Genomic DNA, 18,862 nt, shown 5'->3' with positions numbered 1-18,862 from the left:
TAGCATCCCAACGGTGACGCGTAACGTTCACTAGTAAACCAAGCGGTGCAGTATGCTTGTGTTTTAAGTGAGCCTTCGAGTCCTGTATTGGCATTTAAAATGTACAGTACACAATTACTATTTCTCACATGTGGAGAACATGTTCAGTATAAGTATATATTACATATAGTATCCTAAATCCCGAGTTCTCTACGACTTTGAGCTCAAACGATAGTTAACAGTTTACGAGAGCACTTGAAGGCAGCATGACCTGTCCTGACACACCTGATTCAGCTCATTAACTAATTAACCAGCTGGTTAAGTGATAAAATAATTGTTGGAGCGGTGAAGCACTGTGGCTGCTTTATTCCAGACAGACATTTATACATTATTAGCTCTCTAGTTGTTGTATATGTGCTTTTTAGGTGATTAGTGGTGATTGAGGTGATCAGAGAAGGTGATGGAGTGGTGTGGTGGAGCTCCTGGTCTCTGCCAGCTCTCTCTGAGTGAGATTTTGGGTTTACAGGACCAGCCGATGTGTGAGGAACAGGCCTGGGCGCTATGTTATCAGCTCTGTTCATTACTGGAGATCAACTTCAACACTAATGGAACTCTCAGCTACAGTTCATGGAAGAGTTTCAGACTTCCTGGACCTGAAGGAGTCCTGCTCTCACCTGATGGAAGCATCAGTCTCACAATAGAAACCAGCAAGACAGGTGAGATCATGGCAGGTAGTTGGGGCATTTAATTAACTGAAAAATTATGTGGCCACCTAACTATGAGCTGGTTGCCCACTTCAAAAGCATGGGTATTCACAAAGCTTTGGAGCATATCTGTGAGAATTTGTGACACAAACACAAACCTGTGGGCAATTTGGATCAGCCAGTTAACTCCCCTTCTGCATGTTTTTGTGGTGAGAGAAACCAGACTCTCATGATTTACTTAATGCTTTGTAGAAAAGCATTAAGAAGTGTAATGTAGATTGCTTATTTTTGGTTCTGTTTGTTCCATTGTGGCATTATATTGAGTTATTTTTTCAGAATTTTGTTAGTTTCAGTCCTTTTTAAATAAATACTGCTCACTGTGTATTGATAAATGTGTTCACGTGTCAGCAATGGTCAATATGGGATGATTATGGATTGCTGGTATATTGGGGTAGGCTTATTCTTATTAATTTAGGGTTTTTTGTAAGGTAGAGATTTCCCTGAAACAAATTGATTTAAAATAAGTTCCTAACCTCCTGATTTCACCTTCCAGAAGATCAGTTGTTGGTACAGTCGGAGGATCAGGTAAGCATCACATTTATTGTATTCCAGTAGCACTGCTCATTTGGAAGTGCATTAGAATTGTATTTTCCCAGACTGTAGATTACGTGGGCCGGCTCATGTACTCGTGCCTGGATTGGGGTCTGGACGCAGATGTAGAGCGAGAGCTGGATGAAACGCTCGAGGTGCTGGTGGGGCAGATGACCAAAGTGGACATCAGACTGGATAACGAACACTGTCTTCAGTGCATAAGCTCCATCTCTGAGGTTCTGCAGGTACAACCTTCCTGTCCTGATTGGTGGTGTTTTATTGACCAAAGTGCATCTGACTGAGCTGAAGAGTTCATGACCAGGTTTAGTAGGTCTGTTAGAACAATGAAGTCAACTATTTAATGTTATAATTGTAATTGTTTAACAACTCATATGCAGCATTCTGGTTGTATGACTGAAAAAAAAACACAAACATTTCCATCCCAGCTCACAAATAGTTTGTTGTTATGGTCTGGGAACATTAAAATTTCAGCAATGCAGGGTCTTTCTAATCTTTAATGATTTCTGGTTCTAAACCCCATAAAAATGGGATATTTTGTAATTAAAACAGACATGGTGAGGGCTGTAATTTTCTATCAGACATTTACCATTATAAACAAATGTACTTTTTTTATTTAATGGTTAATAATGGCATTGTTTCTTATTAAACGTCACAGGTTTGTGAGGAACGTCTCTACAACCCAAGCCAGGCAGCTAAACATTACAGAAGTGTGTGTTCCATGCTGTATTCACACACCCTTGAACTTTGCCACTACCTGCAAGTCATCCAGCAGTCCCGAGAGGTTTGGAAATGCACAAATATTTCTGGTTTTAATAACGACAAACGGCCCAACCTACGATGTTCCCAGCAGAACTGGATGATCAGAATAAAATTAGTGGCTGTTTGGGGGAAGAAATATGCATTTGCACAGTGCACCCCAAATTCTGCCCATTTGTTACAGTTAATTGTTTATAAATTGTTTGTAAATGTGAAACTATTTATGGTAGCATGCAGGAGTAATGTGCCAGCTTATCAGCCATCACCCTCAGACATGTATGTAATTGGCTGTGTAGCTGCCCAGTGGGCCAGTAGCACCACTATTATTCAAACCCAGATCTCTGAGGTAGTGCTCTATCATGATATACCGCTGAAATTATTGTACCGTTTTTTTTATTTAGCCTAACTATTACTGTATTCTGATCTCAGATGTGCTACTGGTCTGGTCAGGCGCTCACCAAACATAACTAGCCGTGTAAGGGGGGTGGAAGGTTGGCTGGTCTGGTTGGGAAGCTGGCACGAAAAGTGGAGGAACACATTGTGTATAGTGTGACTTGTTTTCTAAGAATCCACCACTGGTTGGTCTTAAGAACAGGCCGGGGACTTCACATATGTTAACAGGAGCAGGTGCTAGCCTGTGTGTCTCCTCGACCAACGTACTTGTAATAGGGGATTGGGAATTTTTTTGGGGGGGACTTGATTGCAGTAAACTGATTTTACTCCTCATCAGCAGAATCTGCAGAAAATGATCATGGAATCGGAGAGCATGCTTGTTCCAAACGTCACCACCAACTTTGTGAGCAAACAGATAAAAACTTCCGTTTCTTTTGTCTGCAATTTTCTGATTTTTAATTTTTTAATGTTGTGTCTGTGTTTCATGTTTCGTGTGTGTGTAGGACTTTACATGGAAGCACCTGATTGAAGAGCTGAGCAGGGGTGTTGTCCTACGCCCCTCCAAAGAAAAAATTAATGGCCATGCCCCAGTAGTGGTGGATACGTCACCATTTAGCCAGCTCCTTCAGGACATCCAGTTCAGGCGCTACAAACTCCGCAAGGTTCCGGTGAGCTGTGCGTTTTCTCATTCTGCACATCACACCCGACCATGAGCATATCTGACCTCCTGTTCCAAAACCCTGGGCATCAGAAGTTGACTATGAAATTTGAGGTCATGGCAGTGGGTGTGGCTAAAACACCTCAATTATCCACTGGATCTACATTTTGTTGGGCACACAGCCGGGCACAACTCTGGTGGCATGTGCCAGCCCAACAGTTAATGGTTTAAAACTCATGAGTAGTGCAGAGGTCTAATACACTAGTCCAGCACTTCATAACACCCAAATATGGGTTGCTATTAACCTGTCCAGGCACTCGACAGACATTACATGGTTGTATCTAAAGAAGGGAAGATCTGATGGACTTTTTCCTTATTGCCACTGCACCTGTGACTCTTGCTGTTCTGTTGGTGGCATCATGAGTAGTGGAGGAACACATGGGGTACAACTTCTAGTGTTGGGTGTCCTGATGTTTGCAAATGGGATCATTGGCTCAGATCTGGTTTTTTTTTCCTGGATGTGAAGCCACTGTTAATGCTGTACCTTTACCGGCCATTTATAGGGTTGTTCCTAACTTATCGTGTTCACTTTAAAAGCCCTGAACTGCCATTCTTAAACTAGCAAACATCATTCAAGCCAAATTACTAAAATCTGCTTTTGACCAAACCATCTCGGTCTCTGTGTGCTGATCTTGAAGAATCATTCTTGTTATTGTTTTCTGAGTACAGGCAGTGGAGGACCGTGCTGTAGAGCAATCCTATAAATCGGATCCTCATCAGACTTTGCTGAACGTTATTCGCTCAGGACCCAAACTGCGCCCGGTGAGTATCTCAGAATAACTTGGAAAGCTTTTACTGACACTATCGGATGTTCAATAGTCGTACTGTTGGGTTTGCAATGTGCCTGTAGTGACTTTGAGAAAGACATGCTTGAAAATGTGGTGAGCTGATGAGCTGTTGTTATTCCTAAACACTCACTTTGAAAAATCAGTGGCCTGCTAGAGTGGTTAACTACTTCTGTTATTGTTGGTGGACAGTTGGCTTCCAGTAAGGGTGCAACAATAAAGGTGTTTAAGCTCTTCAGTCCTTTTCCTCCTGTCAGTGTTGGACTGTTTTATTTTAATAATCATCTTGATTTTTGGTACAGTTGATTGAAATTATGAAATAATTCTTGTTTCTCAGGTTTCGGAGCGTAATCTAAAGCCGAGAGCTCCGAGTCCCAAACACGAGGTCAGTCTGCATGAACTACTGATGCAGGAGATCCGGTCGACCGACAAAATGAAGCTGCTGACCTCGTGTAGGAGGAGACGGTCTAACACGGGTACGACGTTCTCACCGTTTCTAAAAAAGAAAGATCTAAATTTTTTCATTCTTTTTGACCTGTTTGTTTTTGCATACACAGTGGACGATTGTTGCTCCTCACTGAGCTCTCTCGCACCCACGGATGAGAGTTCGTCAGATGATGACTGCACCTTTTTAAATTATTCGGCTCCTAACTCTGTTCGTAAGGAGGCGCGGTGTTGGGTAGGAGCTTCACACACAACTTTTTAACCAGCTTCTCAGTTCAGGCGTCTGTTTTTCATCTGTTTATTTTATTTTAGGAAAGATGTACAGATGGTGCTTCACATGAAAACAGCTTTACAGGTAACGTTCTTTTTACCTGCACCAGTATAGCGCACAGTGTCATGTTCCAATCTTCGTTATCTTTGGTTTCATACTGTCTGCAATGAAAAGTCAATGTAAGAATGAGTTTGTGATGGTTTAGTGATGAAGGATCTAAACTATCATGAGTTTAGATTATCATTTTGGTCAATCCAGTCTTTTTTATTATTATTTTTAATAAATCTTAAGCTCAGGTGACGCGCTGTAAAGTACGCAAGCCCACTACTGCTAAGATCCGGCGATCCAGGGTTAAAATCTTGGCAGTGGTACTGGCTGCTTGGACGTGATTGGCAAACGTCCCAGGTGGTGAGATGGTTGAAACGTTTGTCAGTGCGCTATTAGTGCAGGTCCCAAGCCTGGATAGAAGTAGGAGGGTCATGCCAGGAGGGGCATCCAGTGTAAAAACTGTACCAAGTCTGGTATGAGGACCAGATCTGCTGTGGTGACCCCTTTTTTTGTGCCAGTGTGGGCTGCAGCAGCAGCCTGCAAAACCCTGATCACAACCCTACTGAACACCTTTGGGACGAATTGTGACATCAATTTTGAGCCAGGCGTTTGGGCACACACGGGCACAAATTCCCACACACACACACTCAAACCTGGAGTTGCCACAGAAAAGTAGACGCTGGCATTAGTGCAGAAACAGTGAGGGTCCAAATTAACGTCTGTGGTTTTGGAATTGGATATGTAAAAGCTCATGGTCAGGTGTGCAGTCAGGATCTGCACTATATGGTCAGAAATATGTGGTCAGCTATGTTTTGGGTAGGTGGAAGACTATACAAGTCCTGGTTGTTGGTGTGATGTTTACAGGTGCAGCTGACAGGACTCCAGGGTTCCTGCCCGCTTGCTCGTCCACGCCGGTGAATTTATCTGAGCCGCGCTCGCTATTCAGAGGAAAGCCTCGAGCTCGATCCTTCGCTGGAAACCAGGAGCTCGGCAAGCTTGTGCGTTTCTCGATTTTATGTCATTTTTCAGCTTGTGTAGGTAGGTATAGGTAGTACAACAATTTAAACTGTGTGGTCAAAAGTATGTGGACACTCCTAATTGAGTTTAGGTGTAAAATTGTGCTACTAAGAAAGTGACTGGGGTATCTCTGCTACCAGTCGACCGGTAGCCTAGCGGGCGTAATTGGCAATGCCACAAATAATCTGTGGGCCGTAATTTGGACATCCCTGGTCTAGGGGTATGATTCTCGCTTAGGGTGCGAGAGGTCCCGGGTTCAGATCACAAACAAGCCCTTGTTACAGGGCAAGGCAGTGGTAGCTCAGCAGTTAAGATACTGGATTAGTAATCAGAAGTTTGCTGGTTCAAGCCCAGCTGCTCAGTTGCCACTGTTGGACCCCTGAGCAAGGCCCTTTATTCTCAACTGCTCAGACTGTATTTAGTCCAAATTAATAGTCAATTTGGATGAAAGTCTGCTAAAATGCCACAAATCTAACTGTAAACATGGGTCCAGTCGGTGTGTGTTTGGGTCGGTTCCTGTTTTTTGAACCTGCAGTGGAAAATGCCCCCTGCAGTAAACACTATTATACCACCATCTGCTGGCTGGCATCAGTGTTCATGCCACCACCAGCTCAACCCTGCTCAGTGTTTCATTTTCCTTCTCTTTCACACTCTGTTCAGATGAAACTGATTGCGTCGCTGTACTTTGTCATTTCCAGGCACAGAAGAACCACGTTCCTGTTCCAACAACAATCGCTGATGTCATCGAGACGCACTACTCCAAAGAGAGGAAGTCCAAGGTGTTGTGTAATGCCAACGGGAACTGGCGGGTGAGTCGGGTTAGTCAGGACTTTTTGTGTACGAGCAGTTTTCATTAACCGAATACCATCAGGTTCACATTCAGTCTTCATAAACCTGCTGTAAATGTGTTTCTTTTATTTATTTATTATTTATTTGAATGTGTAAACACTAAGATTACTTCTGTAAGTGTCTGTTCCTTCAACATCTTGGTGAACTTCCTAAAAAAAAGGGTTTCGTTTCACTAAATCTGTATCTGCACTGAAATACTGCAAAGAAATAACAATAGTAAATGTTTACTCCGGTCCATTTAATACACAGACACCAAGATTATGTGGACGCCCGACCAGGAGTTCGTTATATGTGCCATTAAAACCAAGAGCAAACGTATGGCAATATGTATAGGGTCACAACATGTATAGGGAGAGGAATATATGGAGGCATGTCATTGTACTGTATATGTATATATGTGCGTATACACTATATATCCAAAAGAATTTGGACACCTGACCATCATATTTCAAAAAACAAATAGTATTAAAATATTGTGACACCTGTGATCTTTTCAGCTAGAACAGCAGCCGCTCTTCTGAGAAGCTTCTCACAAGACTTGAAAGTATGTCTATGGGAAATTTGTGCTCCCTTTTCATCCAGATTTTTAGCACGTCAAATATTTACCCAGTTGCGTTATGCTTCCTCTCTAATGGCGCTGACCCCCGCCCCGATTGAGGAGGGCGAACTGACACACGCCCCCTCTGACACGTGTGCAGTAGCCGACTGCATCTTTTCATCTGCACAAGGGGCGGCACCATGGCTACGTGGGTAGCACTGTCGCCTCACAGCAAGAAGGTCCTGGGTTCGATCCCCAGGTGGGGCGGTCCGGGTCCTTTCTGTGTGGGGTTTGCATGTTCTTCCCGTGTCTGCGTGGGTTTCCTCCGGGTGCTCCGGTTTCCTCCCACAGTCCAAAGACATGCAAGTGAGGTGAACTGGAGACACTAAATTGTCTGTATCTGTGTTCGATATAAACTTGTGAACTGATGAATTTTGTGTGGTAGGTGACTAACGTTCCTGTCATGAATGTAACCGAAGTGTAAAACATGACGTTAAAATCCTAATAAACAATAAACTACTGCATGAGGCGAGTTCATATGCGGATCAGCCCTGTGCACGGAGGGACACACCCTGATCAGCATTATTCCTCTCTATGCGCAGATGCCATCAATCTATCGCTATTGCATCAGTTATGAGGTCCCTATCTGGCCCCCCTCCTTGGATGAACAACAGCCAAACGTTGTTCATGTAACGGCTCAGCCGGTTGGCAGAGCTGAGATTCGATACGATGTATTCGAAATCCCAGCTCTGGTGTGCTAGCGTAGTTTACCACTGTGCCACCTGAGCGGCGATGATGGCTTTTCTATGGCTGGGCACTGATTGAACACGTGAGGTTCCGGTTCATCCCAGAGCTGTTGAGTGGGGCTGAGGTCAGGTCTCTGTGCAGGAAACTGGAGTTTCTTTAATCAAGCACCAAAGCAGGAAAGGGTCTTCCCTAAACTGGAGCTACAAAGCTGAAAGCATATGACTTTCGCCTCACAGCAAGAAGGTCCTGGGTTCGATTCCCAGGTGGAGCGGTCTAGGTCCTTTCTGTGTGAAGTTTGCATGTTCTCCCGTGGCTGTGTGGGTTTCCTCCGGGAGCTCCGGTTTCCTCCTACAGTACAAAGACGTGCAAGTGAGGTGAACTGGAGATACAAAATATGATGTTAAAAACTTGAACTGATGAAGCTTGAAACGAGTAACTACCTGCCCTGTCATTAATGTAACCAAAGTGTAAAACATGACGTTAAAATGGTAATAAAATATATTATTGATTTATTACACTATTACCCCTTCAGGTCTGTTCCTGTTGTGCGAAGAGGAGCTTCTACTTCACGTGGCACAACTTCTGTTCTCTCTGTAGTAGGTACGACTCTAACCTCACGCGTCTGATTGTCCCAGAGCGCTGCCGCTCGTCCGCTCTGTATTTAGGCTAATTTGTGGTGTGTTGACAGGGTCGTGTGTTCAGCGTGTTGTGTGGAGGTAAGTTCACGTACAAGCTGATTCCACAGAGCTTATGTGCCATCAGACAAATTTATTAACTTGCTGTATTAATATTTCTGAATCCTTTTGCACATCGGAGCTGCTCCTGCCGTTCAAGTGGTGCGTCAACCTTCCCGTCGGCTTCTTCAAGCTGATCGTGTTGGATAGAGGGTGCGAGGAGAGCCGGAGGAACTTCTGGAACGAGCGCTGGACGTGGGATTCATCCTGGTGAGGAAGAACTCCATTCCTAACTGGATATAAGGAGTACAAATACATTTTTATTCTGGTCAGGGTCACAGAGGGTCCGGTATTACTAGAAATCACTGGACCGCAAGGCCCCTATATTGCTTAGACGATATACTGTTACAGTCCTGTAAGTCGCTTTGGATAAAAATGTCTCCTAAATGCCATAAATATTTAAATATAAATGGACTTTTCTGCCCCCTGAGCACCCTTTATTCTATACAGTCCCAAAAGTATTGGGACGCCCCTTCAAATAATTGAATTTGCGCATATCGGGCACAATAGTTGCTAACAGGTGAATTATATTAAGGAAATATGATCCCACCACTGTGTGTCCGTGTAAGCGCCCGACCGGCTGATAGCAGAGCTGAGCCATCCGAGCATTCTTTATTTGGCTTTAAAAAGTAGTTGTGCACCAACCTTGGTAAATGAGGATTGTAGAGGAATGAGGGCACTGGGTACCGTTTTACCTGATTGACTGACTGGTTTCACTGGTGTTATTTCAGGGTGCCGCTGGTTTGGGCGTCTACGCTTCCCACCTCCGCGTCTTCCCTCACTCTGGCTATGCGGGACTGGCACAGTCAGGAGGTGTGTATTGAATGCCAAGATCTTTTACAAGAGGTGTTTAATTCTGTGCCCAGATGCCCAATCAGAGTCTCTCAAGAGATATGAACTCGTACTGTCCTTTTTAACGTCACTCTGTCCTGGTCTGTCGTCTCACGTCTGGCACCACAGCTTTTCTAAATCGTTTTATATTTGTATATTGTACGTAGCTAAAGGACGCTTAGTAATTTTTACATGTTTTTTCTTCTTTTTTTCACATCCACGTCTGATTATCGGTGCTTTTAAGCCCCCTAAACACTGTTCAGTCACTGTGGTGTCGTGTTTTTTGTTTGAGTTTGTTGGGATGAGGTTGGTGGTTATGAGCTGCAAAATCACTGTGGCGTTTAATCGTAACAGCGTTCTAGTTGTACAAAATGAATGATGAATATTTTATATATTTTTTAAAAACAGAGAATAAATATAAGATTTTTTGATATTTTGTGTGATGTTTGTTATTATGCATTAATCTTTTACTGTAATAGATTATTTATTTATTTATTGCTTTTTTTATTTTAATATGAATTTTAGTTTCATTTAAATTTTGCTTTTATTTATCATATTTATTTTAAGCATTGTGCTTGATGCACAGTTCACATTTTGTCAATGGAAATTTGCTTCAGGGTCTATAGAGTCTATAAAACACACATAATGTTCCAGTTCAGGTGTAATTAATTATATAAAGGAAATTATATGCTTCCAATTCTGCAGCAACAGTTTAGGGAAGGCCCATTTCCTGTGCACTAAGCGAGCTTCTCCTTACGCATTTTAAATGTAGTCGTGAATCAGCAGGGTCGCACCACTACTGGTAGTGAGGGTGCTGAAGATTTGGGTTTGAGCCTTTCAGACTGTCGTTGCTCAGAATATCATATAATATAATGTAATATAAAACAACCTGAGGTTTGCTACTACAATGGTACATATTCTGGAAAATGCTGGAATGCAGTGGTCATATCAACAAGTAATGAAGGCAATAAATGTGATTAGAAATAAAAATTTATGTTTGGTTGGTATGTAAAACATGTAAATAAAAATAACCAGGCATCAGTTCAGCGGTTTAAACGTGTGCTGTAGTGTGTGGGTGCACACGGGTCCTAACGTGTTCGGTTCATGTGTGGCTTTCAGTAGAAGGTAGAAACTCCCTGTCTGTCTGGTTTTTGGTCTGTAAACTCGGACGCCCTCAAAAACACATCAGAAAAACATTAATCATGAGGTAGATTAGATAAATTACGTTGTGCATGTGTGAAAAGGTGAAAAGAATTGATAATAAATTAATAAATAATTTATTTATTATTATGTCCGTGATCAGTCGAGACATGTTTGGTGTGTAGACTGTTTATTGAGGTGAGCACAGGTGATGAACCATGCAAGTCTAGCATGTCCTGTGAAGTGGGTGTCGGTCTGCTAGTGAAAAGGTCTTTAAATCTGGTGCCTCATTAACACCATAAAGGTGAACGACCTGCACCAGCAGAACGTTCGGTCAGTACAGCTATAGAGAGAGCTCCACACCTCTGCACTCACATTTACACATGTATTAGGAGACTTTACCCCACATACGCTTTTATACTGGAATTTAATGGTAATTCATCAAGCAGAAACTGAGTCGATTTACCGGGATGTGACTATGTAATTATGATTACTGGCTAGTTACAGGCAGGTTCACATCCCAACAAGAGCTTCACTGTTACCTGGAATATTTATTATTACTTGACAGACCTGAAGAAACACAATATTGTTCATGTTAGTTTATAAATTTATAGTACTACACTAGCCCACCACTGCTGATTTCTGGGTTTGAATCTTAGCAGTGCTATCGTCCAACCGGGCGTCTACACAACACGGTTGGCTCTCTCCATCTGGCCGAAGCAGTGTGATGTATTGGCGTCCTGTCCAGGGAATTCATGTCTTGCACCTAGTGTTTCTCGGTGGAACTGGACCTGCCTGAGCCTCCGGGATTAAGCGGAAAGATTCTCTAAAATATCAACTTGATGATTTTTTCACTGAAATTGTATCTAGTGCAAAATGCATCATTTTTGCATACGTTTAATCAGTCGTGTATCTGTATGTATCAGCTGGCCGGGCGTCTATACGGACATGATGCCTGAGGATGAGGGGATGCTCTCTCCAAGATAAAGCAATACAAATCATTAAACAACTCTGTTGATGTTGACAACAATGATCAATTCTGTTAACACCAGCTTTTTTTCTTTCCATAATGTACTAAATTACGTTTCTTAAAAATATCTCTACCTTTATTGCACTTCTGTTGGTATGAGGCATTGCAGAAAGTCCCAGAAACATCAGAAATATGATTAATAAACACTAATTTATAACCCGTATCAGCAGAGATGCTTCTGAAGCTCACATGCTAAAACTAGGCAGAATAAGAGCTAGTGTGTTTGCAAGCACACTGCTGCTTAATAAATGTTTTGTGTTTATTAGAGGACGAGTTGAGAGTAAACAGTTGAAAATACATTACAGTGTTCAATAAAGCTTCATTTTAGTGCTAACATCTGGAAAATCTAGAGTGAAGAAATGAACCCTCTGCCATGGCTGAAATTCTCCATCCATCATTCATTTATCTTTAATAACTTCTTTATCCTGCAGGGTCATGATGGGTCTGGAGTCATTCGGAAAACACGGCACAGGGTGAAAATGCATCATGAAGAACACAAGGCCCAGTTCATCACAGGCCATCACACACACACACACACACACACACACACTCGTACCTTTAGATCAGCCAGTACACCTAATGCATTTGTTCCTGGAAGATGTGAGGAAACCCATGTGGACACCCATGAGAATCTGACATCTTCTGGTAGACAGCGACTCCAGGGATGTTCCAAAACCCTAATGATGCACATCACTCGCGCTACACGCTGCTAGGATATTCCTCTATGTAAAGTATTCATTTATAAGCAAATTACTCACCAGCCTCTCCAGGAAAGCAGTGTTGGAAAGAGAGAAGATGCAGCTGATTTAAACTCGTGTTAAAATCAAATTCTATGCAAAGCTCTGCACGTGAGATTAGTTTTCCATCCCACTGTGTTCCGCAGGACCGTTATAGTGAACGTGTGAATGGGTGCAGCCTGGTGCATTACCATTACCATTCCAAGGCTACAGGTGTGAACCCGATTAAGGATAGTCTGGGCGCGTTGCCCAGGGCCCCCCCCCCCCCCTCCAAAAACATAAATAAATTAATACATTAAACAACCTGTCAATAACTAACCCTAACACAATAGGGGCTCTCATAACCAGGGCCCTCTAAAAATATGCCCCCCTCTTTCCTAGGACCCCTAATAGCCAAAAGTCAAAGTCAGAGCAGTGCCACAACGCCTCATCCATTTTCATAAGGGGCCCAAAAGCATAGCTAGGGGCCCCAAAAGCATGGCTAGGGCCCCCAAGAGGCCCTGGGGTCAAAGTCCCTAATAGTCAGAGGATCCTTAAAATGGAGGGCCCTCGGAAATAAAAATATATTGTATCATAAATGTTGATAGGCATCGCAAAATGTTTTGGGCCAGGGCCCCCTCACCTCAAGGGCCCCTGGGCGCTGGCCCGGTCAGTAATCCAGCCATGATTTTAACATGATTCCCGGTCTGAAACGGCATAAACAAACTACACATTTTAGTCAGACAGGAAATAAAACAGAAGCAGTTGTACAATAGCATCCTGACACTAGTTGCAAGTGTTCGATGCCATGATATTGATCGGTACCCTGGCAGACCATATTTCTACTTGGTGTTTCGAGGTGACACGACTCCCTGCAGCCCTGATTATGATGCTCATGTTATTGAAAAGTTCAATTTTATTTTATTTCATTGTCATTAGCTGTTTTATCAAACTCGGGTCGTGGTGGTTCCGGTTCCACAGTGAAACACCAGGCAGGAACACCATGGACAGAGCACAACAATCCATCACATGGTTTAATAGCATGGTAGTGGACTACTGCATTATTGAGAACTTTGTTTTATTAATATTAGCAATAATAATGTTATAAATAAGATTAACACTAGTGTAATAAATGTTTAAATGGCTTTAGGATCAAATTATGTGGTGTTCCTTATGACAATGGTATCAGAAAATGCATGTAGCATTTATTTAACAAGATAGTCTGCCATGTTTAATTTATACAGTAAAATTGCAGTTCAGTGTGATCTGTGAGAGTTTTTAGATGTTGTCTTATAATAATGATGGTTTAATTAAAGTAATTCAACATTTCCGCTTCATGTTACCCAAATATTTTCACCTTATTTACATCAGTAAGAACAGTTTAAAATGAACCAGTGTATATTCACATACCAATACCATCCTATACAAAAATACATTAAAGCTGAATATAACATAGAATACATCTTGAATTCCTTGTTATCAAGTGGAAGATGTTATATAACTCGTGTTACGTGAGTTAATTTGTTTTGTTGTTGAATGGAACTTGTGACCTTTTTCTTTTTTTTCGAATTAGCAACACATGGCGGATTCGAAAATGAATCGAATCTTTTCAATCGACTCTCGTGTTGAATCATATGAAGGGTCAAATTTGCATGTACAAAAATAAAGATTACATTTTTCTTGCTTGACTTTTAAACGATTTCTTGTGAAATGTTGTTCGCTAAAGATGCATTTGTCTTTATTTTGGATTATAAATGTAGTCGTGACGCTTTAGCTAATACATAGTAATAAAACATGCACTACATGATTATATGCACTACAACTTGGTTGTTTTAGGGGTGACAACAGTAGCTACACATTAAATATGTTTATTACCAGTTTATTTACTTAACTTTACTTACAGCTTTGTTATGATCAGGGCTGTGGTGGGTGTGGAGCCTACCCAGAATCAGTGCAAGAAAAAAGTGTTAAATATGTTAAATGTTAAATATTGTAAAGATATACAAATACAAAGATCAATTTCCTTCCTTCATCTATCTATCTATCTCATAGAAACACTAGTACAGCAGACCTATTGATACTGGTGTTGGGAGATACCATTATGGTTTCCTATACCTCGGAATTAAACTAAAAATCTTCGTTTTTTTGTCCATTTCATTTATTGTGGTGAATCAAATGAACATTTACTTTGTTATTTTATTTGATTAAGAAACGGTAGAACTGTCCAGTAGTCACAACACCAATAACTACTATGGAAGCTTTACATTGTTGTGTTAAAGAAGCAGACTGGGATGTTACAGCCATAGAATATAGAAATCTTTCACTCTTACTTAATAACTACAGACATACAGTATTGCAAATGTTAAAATTAGTAGATTTAATATTGCAAAGATCATTCACACAGAAACACTAGTGCAAGAGGCCTATTCATACCGGTGCTGGAAAACCATTATGATGGAATTAAACTGAAAATCTTTGGTATTGTCTATTTGATTTATTGTAGTGAATCTAATGAACATTTACTTTGTTTTTTATTTGATTAAGAAACAGTAGAACTGTGCACTAGTCACAACACCAATAACCAGTATTATAGTTTTACATTGTTATGCTAACTAAGCAGAGACTATGACGTTAAAAACCTAGAACATATTTTTTTTATTTGAAGTACAGTTTTAATATTGATGTTGGAATATAATTATCAGTTTGCTATTACTTGGTATCGAGATTAAATGTTGTTATCGTTTATTTCCTTCTCGACAGTGAATGACATGTGCGGAATTCAGCAGCTCGATTCATTGGCTTTGTTCGAAAGAATCGACTCAGAGTTGAATCCTAACGGCCGTTGCTAACTATTGTGCGCATGCGCAGTAGCCCAACAGAGGGACTTAAACTGATAGTGGCTTGCTCAAGTCTCACAATAGTGCTGAAGCTTTTACTGTCCATACCGGCTTCTGCTCTGTCTGCTTTATTTCTACTGTTTCCACTGTTCATCACTGTAGAATGACTGGAGATCATCAACATCAACACCACCAGGTGTGTAAATCCTCAAAGAATTCTTATATTTTTTAGCTTTTTTCCGAGCGATTGTATTTTCGCTGACCAGGTCCTGAAATGTTCGATATATTTTTGTAAAGAATGACTTTAGAACTTTGCTAATGCCGATAAAAAACAGGCGAATGTATGGAAATAGAGTTTTATATATTTTTATTTACTGTTCGGCTCTTTATGGCACGTTTGACATTGTGGATTTCAGATCTGTGTAAAAATGTGCCATTGAAAATGAAAATAATCGATTTATTCGTTATTTTTACAGATGGATTCTGGTTCCAAACAAAACGGTGAGTGCAAACTTAAACATAAAGTGTGATTTTGTGTAGATTTTTAGCTTTGATTCTCCATATTTCTGGATTCAGGCTGTCGACAAGCGAAATGGCGTCCCAGAGACTAAGTCCCCTCTTTCTCACTCTCAGCCGCCTATTGTTCAAAACAGGGCCTTTAAAATCCACTTTAAAATCGACTATTCTTAACTTTGGGTCGATATTTCTACACATTTGTAGATTATTTTTACAACAAAGTCGCATATTTGAGCATTTTTGCACGCTAATGAGTCGAAATTTAGGCCTGAAAGTCGGGAATGGGGGGTTGAGGACTTAGTCTCTGCGCCATTTTCTTTTCCTTTTTGCAGGATGCGTCTCAAACCGCGTGCTTTAACACTCAGTGTTGTGCAACCTACCTAGGGAGTGAACTTTCCTTTTTGTTCCTTGTTGTTAAAACTGCGTGGTTCGGATAATCCGGGTTAAAATAATATTCACACTTCAGTACGACTCGATAAATCAGTCGAGTACAGAACGACACGAGGAATAGTTTTTAAAGTAGTGCGCCAGGTAGTGAAGTGGAGTGCGAATTGGGACGTAGCCCGTTTTTGCCTGCTGTGCTATAGAGGCGCTGCAGGGGGAAATGGTTCAGGTTTTTAAATGTGGCTCTTTAAAGACAAACTGTCCCTTTCACTTTGTACAACAGAAAATATCCACAGTCAGAGGTTCAGTTTTATTTATCAGCTTTATTTATTCACAAACTTGAAAGGGAACAAAAAGAAAGTACATAAGACACACCACAGTTTTGCAGTAGTTTTTGCAGAATCTTAATCTACACATGGATCACATTATTAAAGCACATTTACACTTTTGAAATCTGCTGTTGAAGGTTCTGAAATCTTTATTAGCTTTAGGTTAAGATTGCATAGTTTGAATTAGCTTGAGCATTTTTCCTGGTCATGGTTGCAGTGGGAAACACTGGGCAAAAGGCAAGAATGCCATGAACAGGGCGCCAGTCTATCGATCATCTAAGGTGATGGGCTAAGGTAATAGATTATAGTGCCACCCGTGCGCCTGCTGTACTTATTGTGTTTGTCATTATTGTTGTTTCAGAATAAATGTAGATGTCGCACTTCTTTTAGCGCTTTCATGGAGGATTTGGTGATGTTTAAGTTGGTGACTAGGATAGAAGATTTGTTAGTTTAATATAAGCAACACTGACGGTTTAGTTCATCCTATTTAACCAGAAATGTTGGATTTTTAACCTTTTTTTCACTAAGGTTAGATTTATATTATAGTATTATTATATTTTATATATTATTTTATTATATAATGTATATTATTATGATATTATATTAATTATATTATATTAGTGGATCATTGGCGATGGAAAAAAGTTAACACCAGTTATTAATGTTATTAATGACAGTGTAATAACATGTAATAAAGTGTCCCGTTCGAGGTAGGAATACCCTGACACAGGTCGCCAGTCCATAGCGGGGCTTTGGCCATCTCAGATCTAGCCAATCATGTCTGACCCGGTCGGTCAGTAGCGTTACTAAGATTGAAACCTGGACGTCACTGGTGGTGAGCTATAGCTATAGTAATAGACCACTACGCCACCCGAGCGCTTTAACAAACATCAGACATTATATTCATATGGTTTGTTTTGTTAGTACCTGAACATGCAAGCAAACCGACGTGAACGTCATTTAAAATGTTCATTTATTAATGAGGCTACAACTCACCTCGTCAGAAAGTCCTGAACGTTTTGCTTTATTTGGAAAATATACTTTATTATAACGATTCTAAAACATTTTAAAGGGTTACAGTCGATTTCAAATGGCACTTTTAGTGTTTAATTTATTAGTGTAACAATAATAAACATGAATTTATTTCCTCAGTAGAAGCAGAACAGTCTCCCACACAAACACAGTACCAGTCCTTCTGTTTTCTTCTATCTTTAGGGTTTTCTGTAAATTGGTTTCATCTTTAGTTCTTCCTGGTGCCTCGGTGGCGAGGTGTGCCCCATCGCAGGCCGTTTAAACAGAGTCAATTCCATTAAACGAGGTTTCTGTGAGCGTCGGTGTCTGTATTGTGGTGGAACAGCGGGCCGAGCGAGTCTCGTTCTCTCATGGTTCGGTCTGATAAGGCAGAGATAACCCAGCAGTTAGGCCTTCATATACTGGGCGCCTCCCACTTCCCAACGGTCAGCAAACAATCCTAAATCACGTGTTTATCGTTGTAATCGGGATGGTTTTCGGCTCCTGGCGTGGCTTCGTAGCTTTTTTATTTCCTGGATGATACGATGATGATTTACAAAAGTATTTTTGTTTCTGGATAACATGAATATGACAAAAAAAGAAGAATTACATGAATGAATCATTTCACTTTGGTCATGTGAATCTAGATCCACCACTCTGCCATACGATTAGCATCTAGTAATGTATGACTACTGATTTATGACTACTATTTGCCAGTGGACCTCTGTAACACACATTGTTTGGCCGACAGAGGGGCCACGGAGGTGCAGACGACTGACGTATCGGTTCCTTTTAAAGGGACCCCCAAGTGGGAGTGTTTTTATTCATCACGGTCTCTTCCTCATGATTTTGCCAGCTTCTCATTTCTAAAGAGAAACAGGGCGCCGACGGTGGCCTCGCCAATTCTGTGCCACGCGAGTTCACGTCCCAACAGAGGACGTCGGACCATCATGCAACCCTCACGTACTCTGTTTCTGAAAGTTTTTGTCTGAAATGTGCACACCAGTACCCTACTGGAGTTGCTCTCCTTGTTCTTCCTTCCACAAAGAAGCAGATACTGGTCCTGCTGCTGGGTCGATGCCCTTCGACAACCCGTGTCCTGGTATTCTGGTATCTCCTCCAAGCTCTCCTCGAGACTTCTGCTGGAAGACACAGCAAACCTTCTTCAGATGGCACGTATGGATGTGCGATACGAAAACTAGAGAAACTGTCCCCTTTTTGGTGGTTGTCTTGGCGTTTTCTTTTCCAGTGCACCTGTTGTCACTTTAATTTGCACCATAGCAGGTGAAATTGATTTAAAATCGCTGATGTTTCGTACCTGGAGAGATTGATCCCTAAGTATTTATGAACTTGGTGATTATTAAGTGTTTATTTATTTATTTTATGCTGCACCTCATTATTCTGTCCAGCAGTGGGCAGTATAGATCTTTTCCACATGCTTGGCTGACTGGAGGTGTGTGTGTGTGTTATGTA

The 18,862-nt window shown here is 41.3% G+C and overlaps 2 protein-coding genes across 2 annotated transcripts in view; both read left to right on the top strand.

Moving 5' to 3' along the window:
* The first annotated feature begins 439 nt into the window (after positions 1-439).
* zgc:114123 (uncharacterized protein LOC569174 homolog) lies at positions 440-9,859 on the top strand. The gene is made up of 16 exons (XM_063016107.1): positions 440-695; positions 1,237-1,268; positions 1,340-1,519; positions 1,951-2,076; positions 2,785-2,847; positions 2,948-3,112; positions 3,832-3,924; positions 4,285-4,423; positions 4,505-4,626; positions 4,704-4,746; positions 5,575-5,708; positions 6,426-6,536; positions 8,394-8,461; positions 8,550-8,577; positions 8,678-8,805; positions 9,327-9,859. Exons 1-16 carry the CDS (start codon positions 440-442, stop codon positions 9,490-9,492), a joined length of 1,854 nt encoding a protein of 617 aa, XP_062872177.1. The 3' UTR covers positions 9,493-9,859.
* A 5,385-nt stretch (positions 9,860-15,244) lies between these two features.
* The window catches only part of top1b (DNA topoisomerase Ib), a 33,863-nt gene continuing 30,245 nt past the window's right edge, over positions 15,245-18,862 (top strand). The window contains exons 1-2 of the mRNA XM_063014960.1: positions 15,245-15,345; positions 15,626-15,650. Of these exons, the coding sequence (XP_062871030.1) occupies positions 15,313-15,345; positions 15,626-15,650 (58 nt within the window). The 5' untranslated portion in view covers positions 15,245-15,312. The remainder of the gene's footprint in view (positions 15,346-15,625; positions 15,651-18,862) is intronic.

Source organism: Trichomycterus rosablanca, chromosome 19 (genome assembly GCF_030014385.1).
Source record: "Trichomycterus rosablanca isolate fTriRos1 chromosome 19, fTriRos1.hap1, whole genome shotgun sequence".
Lineage (NCBI taxonomy): Eukaryota > Metazoa > Chordata > Actinopteri > Siluriformes > Trichomycteridae > Trichomycterus > Trichomycterus rosablanca.
This window is presented reverse-complemented; position numbering and strand designations above follow the sequence as displayed.